This window comes from Castanea sativa, chromosome 9, assembly GCF_040712315.1.
Source record: "Castanea sativa cultivar Marrone di Chiusa Pesio chromosome 9, ASM4071231v1".
Lineage (NCBI taxonomy): Eukaryota > Viridiplantae > Streptophyta > Magnoliopsida > Fagales > Fagaceae > Castanea > Castanea sativa.
Genome location: NC_134021.1, coordinates 34,236,899 through 34,243,078, shown reverse-complemented (window position 1 = coordinate 34,243,078; position 6,180 = coordinate 34,236,899). Strand labels below are relative to the sequence as shown.

Sequence of the window (6,180 nt, the reverse complement as noted above, 5' to 3'; positions counted from 1 at the left end):
ATGGTGAACCCAACTGATGTGGTACAAATTGGTGGCAATTCCACAGATTCTATCCTAGAAGATTTGACGGCGAGAATGACTAAGGTCTGGACCAAAAATCAAACCCAAACCCACCTACCGACCTATGATGCTTCTGCTGCACAAATAGGCATTAAGTTGGACGGCACCAACTATAACCTCTGGTCCCAAGTTGTTGAGATGTATATCTCTAGCAAAGACAAATTGGAATATATCAATGGTGACTTTATGCAACCTGAACCTACAGATCTAACTTTCCGACGATGGCAAACTGAGAATGCAATTGTCAAAGGGTGGCTGATCAATTCAATGGACTCGTCCTTGATCGGTAATTTCATTCACTTCCCAACTGCAAAACTGGTATGGGACTCTGTTGCTACTACTTATTTTGATGGAATTGATACTTCACAAGTATATGATCTAAAAAGACGGGTGACTAAAATGAGAAAAGTTGGAGGATCCATTGAAAAATATTACAATGATCTTCAAGGTTTGTGGGGAGAAATTGATTTCTGGTGTCCTAACCCGATGAACTGTGCCACTGATATACAAAAATATAATACAATCCTACAAGAAGATAGAGTCTATATCTTTCTTGATGGATTGGACAATTGGCTGGACAAGATTCGAAGTGATGTGCTACAAATACGTCCTTTCCCTACCGTAGAATAGGCCTATGCTCATGTTTGACGGGAGGAGATCCAAAAGGCGATGATACTCACGAGTACAGATACGACTGGAGCTGTTATGGCATCAAAAGGAGTCAAGATAGGACAACAACAACCACCCTCTCTTCAGTTATCCAAAAATGGCTTTACAAGTGGTGGGAAACTGAATACCAACACCATAGCCAAGGTTCAATCAGAAGGAGGAGGCTATACTCATTATGGGAACATGAAACATACCCGTGAAACTTATTTCAAGTTACATGGGTACCCAAACTGGTAGAATGAGTACAAGGCCCGGAAAAATCGTGATGCTACCTCTAATGAAGGGCCTGGTCGGGCTGCCTTGGTAACTGTAGCACCTCAGTTATCTCTTACCTCACAAATAGAGTCTTTGAGTGATGAAACTCATCTCAATGATCAAGGTAACTGTGGTTATGTCCTACTTAGTTCTATCCAGAATGGTGAGAATGGCAGGATAATTGATTCCGGGGCCACGGATCATATGACATTTAATTTAGCTGATTTTATTGAAGTTACACAACCAAGGCGAACTGATATTGCGAATGCTAATAGGGTTACATATCCAGTTACAGGGGCTGGAACTGTTGCCTTATCACCATCTCTTTCTTTATCTAATACCTTATTAGTTCCATCCCTCTCAAATAAATTGATGTCTGTCGGACAAGTTACTGAGGAACTAAATTGTGTTACACTAATGTATCCTATTTTTTTTGTCTTATATAGGATATTCTCACCAAGGAGATCATTGGGTGTGGTACTAAGAAGGGGGGTTATATTACATGGATGATTTTAGCTCTGGTTAGGCTCATCATATGCACCACGCAAGCATTAAGGAGAGACAGATTTGGCTATGGCATCGACGCTTGTGGTACCCGTCATTTAGCTATATGAAATACTTGTTTCCAGATTTATCTTCCAAATTACTTGACTCTGGATTTAAATGTGATACTTGCATTCTAGCCAAAAGTCATCGTGTTTCTTATTCCACAAGTTTGAATAAAAGTGGTATTCCTTTTGCTTTAAATCATTCAGATGCTTGGGGACCCTCTCCAATTACCACTTCTTCTAGCATTTGATGGTTTGTGACATTTATCAATGATTGTACTCATATGACTTGGCTAAATTTTTTGAAACATGAGGATGATGTGTTTAGTGTGTTTCAATCTTTTCATACAATGATTCAAACTTAATTTTCAGCTAAAATTTAGATTCGTCACTCTGACAAGGGTGGTGAATATGTCAATAAGAAATTTTAGGATTACTTTGGGACCCATGGCCTTCTTCACGAAACGTCATGTGCTCAAACACCCCAACAAAATGGGGTTGCCGAAAGGAAGCATCGGCTTATCCTTAAAACAGCCCGTGCTCTCTTGCTTGGGGGCACATGTGCCGAGTAGATATTGGGATGATGCTATTGCCATGGCAGTATATCTATTAAACCGTATGCCTTCGAAAGTGTTGCAGTTTAAGACCCTATTGCAGGTTCTTTCTGAACATGTTTCCTTGCCTACTATTTTGCTACTTCCACCATGAATCTTTGGTTGTGTCACTTTCGTCCATCTCCATAAAAATCAATGAACCAAGCTTGATCCGTATGCCATTCGTTGTATTTTTTGGGGGTATGCTACACACCAAAAGGGATATCAATGTTACCACCTTGCCGCCAAGCGCACCTACGTCACTATGTATGTTACTTTCTTAGAATCAAAAACTTTCTTCCTTTCATCGGTATCCACTTCATCTCTTCAGGGGGAGATACAAGATGAAAAGCAGAATTGGTGGACTTGGCAAGGCTTTGAAGACAACCCTGTACAGATGAGTGACGGCAATGAGGTAGTGGTTAGTGACGAAGGGAGAGATAATCCTAATATCATTCAGGAAGCTGCATCCGAGTCATCTAAACCTGAAAATGAAGAACCCCACTCTTCAGTACCCGAAGACCCTTCTCCTGAGAATACTCCAGAGGTAAGTGATGAAAAATTACATGTTTGTATTGCATACAAAACATACACAATGGAAAATTAATGGATCTACTTCATTCGCAATTAATAACACGTACTATGTAAATTTCAGAATATAAGAACAAGAGAGCATACCTTGGAACGGTGAAATTCAAAACCAAAGATTGAAGTACTCGGGAACACTTTTAATCTTCACTCCAATTCCACTTTACACCCAAGAAGTGTGGTCTCTCAATTAGATTCCAAGAGAGAATGATAGAGTGTCTCACCCTTACATACACACCATGTCTCTCTTTTTCATATATCAAAATTTTGTATGTTTTTCTCCTTATAACTGATTATCTAATTAGGCTAACCTTTTGGGCCTTTTCAATTGGGCTTTAGTATGTGGCTTAGAGTGGGACCAAAATGGACCAATAAAACACTAGCTCCAATGGGCCATGCGCTTTTCTGTCAACTCTTGACAAGTGCAAAATTACTATTAATTATATTTAATACCACTATATAAATATAATTGCACTCTAGGCATTATTTATAAATTATATCCCAAGACTTTATTATACATGTAACCCCTTCATAAAATATTCGTAGTAATACAAACTCATGAATGTAGACTGCCACTTTGTAAATTACTACATCTTATCTTTGAGTACCCGGTTTAATCCCTTAAAATTATTCATTATATATTTATGAAATCCAATTTCATAAATATATACTTTAGTAACTTTTTACTAAAGTGGTTAGGCCTAACTCTCTGAATAATCAAACCCATTAAACTTATCTCAAATGAATATTTTATATCTCCATTAAGAAACTATGAATTCCATCTTGAAAATATATGTTTCATCAACACTAAATGTGGCTGCCCAACATACTGAGATTTTGACTGTAACTTTAGATCTCACTCTTGATATATCAAAGCAACCTATACTTCATGATCAGGTCCATTATTTTCTTAGGATTAAGAGTTCATGCAAATATAAGTCGTGAGATTTATTATTCAATTGACTGTCATTAGGAGAATAACAAATCTCACAGCAGTTCAGTTCAATATGTCTTAACTCTTAAAACATATTAACATACTAACTAGAAGTCTCCACTTCCATGATCAAGACAAATCATCTTAGTTGATATGTTATAGTCCTTGTAGATGAAATGCCCAATTTTATCACCTACTATGAATTAAAAATTCTGAGTTTACAAAGAACTTGTGATCTATATCTTCTGTGACTAAATCACATAGATCACATACTATGCATCTCATGGACTATATAATAATGTCTGAATATTCATGTTATCATTATTTTAGATAAAAATAAAACAGCTTTATTAATCACAATATTAAGTCATACATCATGTCATACATAATGTCACACATAATATCATATACATAGCATCATACAATAGGATTTAAGAACACTAATCCTAACAATCTCCCACTTGCCCTAAAGACTATTGTGCACTAATCTAACTCTCATCTCCTCCAAATGTGACTTGAAAGTCCTTTAAGGCAAGACTTTGGTAAAGGGATCTGCTAGATTATTTGTACTTTCAATCTTTGCTACCACCACATCTCCACGAGCAACAATATCTCGAATGACGTGGTACTTTCTTTCAATGTGCTTTCTTTTCTTATGATTCCTTGGATCTTTGGATTGTGCAACCGCTCCACTATTGTCGCAAAATAATGTAATAATAACTTGCTTCATTCTTACAACACCAAGATCAGGAAGGAATTTTTAAAGCCAAACAGCTTCCTTTGCTGCTTCACAAGCAGCAATGTACTTAGCTTCCATGGTGGAGTCCGTAATACAAGATTGCTTAACACTCCTCTAACTTATGGCTCCACCTCCCAAGGTGAAAATACATCCTGAAGTGAATTTTCTGAAATCTAGATCCAATTAAAAATCTGAATCTGTATAGCCAATGGGAATCAAATCCTCACATCGGTAAACAAGCATATAATCTCTCGTTTTCCTAAGATACTTAAGAATATGCTTTGCAACTTGCCAATGTTTTGGTCCTAGATTTGATTGATATCGGCTGACCATGCCAACTGAATAGCAAATATCCAGTCTAGTACAAAGCATGGCATACATGAGACTTCCTACTGCAGAAGTATAAGGAACTTGTCTCATCATGTTTTCTTTCTCTTGAGTCTTAGGCCTTTGGTTATTAGACAGAGAAACTACATGTTTGAAAGGAAGTAATCCTTTCTTGGAGTTTTGCATGCTAAATTGTTCTAGAACTTTATCTTGATAAGCCTAACATCTTATTCTTGTGATCTCGCCAAAGCTTGATCCCTAGAATAAAGTTAGCTTTACCCAAGTCTTTCATATCAAATTGGCTTGACAACCAGACATTTACCGATGATATTACCCCTACATCATTCCCAATGAGTAGAATATCATCAACATAAAGTACTAGGAACATTACTACTTTTTCTCAATGTCTTTTGTACACACATGGTTCATCAAGATTTTTTTCAAAATCGAATGACTTGATTGCTTGATCAAATTTGATGTTCCATGACCTAGATGTTTGCTTAAGTCCATAGATGGACCTTTTCAACTTGTATACAATATGCTCTTTGTTCTTTGCTATAAAACCTTCCGGTTGTATCATATAGATTTATTCTTCAAGATTGCCATTGAGAAATGCAGTCTTGACATCCATTTGCCAAATCTTATAATCATAATGAGCAGCAATGGATAAGAGAATTCTAATAGATTTAAGTATTGATAGTGGTGAAAAGGTTTCTTCATAATCAATACCTTTTTTTGTGTTTACTCTTTCGCCACTAGCCTTACTTTAAAGGTTTCAACCTTTTCATCTATCCCTCTCTTCCTCTTGTAAACCCATTTGCAACCAATAGGTTTAATGCCGTTAGGCGCCTTTACATGATCCTAAACTTGATTGGAATACATAGAGTCTAATTTAGATTTCATAACTTGGACCCAATAATGTGCATCTATATCATTCATTACTTCATCACAAGTGTAAGGATCCGATTCAATCTCTTCTGAGATAGCTTCATAAGTTTCTTCCAAACCTATAAATCTTATAGGAGGTCGAACAATTCTCCAACTACAACGAGACACCTGTGTACTAGCCATCTCATGAGTAATATCTTGTAATGTATTTAATACAACCACATCATCCTTAGTTTCATTCATTGGTTGTTTAACTACAGGTTCTTTCATTTCAGCCAATACAACTTTACTTCTAGAATTAAACTTCTAGAATTAAATTTATTCACATAATCATCTTCCAAAAATTTGGCATGGGTACTAACAAACACTTTGTTGTCCTTATGATTATAGAATAAGTATCCCTTAGTTTCCTTTGAATACCCTAAAAACATGCATACTTCCATTTTTGCTTCCAATTTATTAGACTTTCCTTTTAACACATGTGCTGGAAATCCCCAAATATGAAGATATTTTATACTAGGCTTGTGCCCACTCCACCATTCCTTGGGTGTGTTGAGAACAGATTTTGATGGAATCAAG

General features: G+C 36.5%; 1 protein-coding gene across 1 annotated transcript; it reads left to right on the top strand.

The window, feature by feature from the left end:
- On the top strand, positions 1-690 carry LOC142609085 (uncharacterized). Its single transcript, XM_075780718.1, has one exon. The coding sequence runs from the start codon at positions 1-3 to the stop codon at positions 688-690; it is 690 nt and encodes a 229-aa protein (XP_075636833.1).
- The last annotated feature ends 5,490 nt before the right edge of the window (positions 691-6,180 follow it).

Excerpts from the sequence above, each read along its gene's own strand:
- LOC142609085 (XM_075780718.1), top strand. The coding sequence starts at position 1 with ATGGTGAACCCAACTGATGTGGTACAAATTGGTGGCAATTCCACAGAT.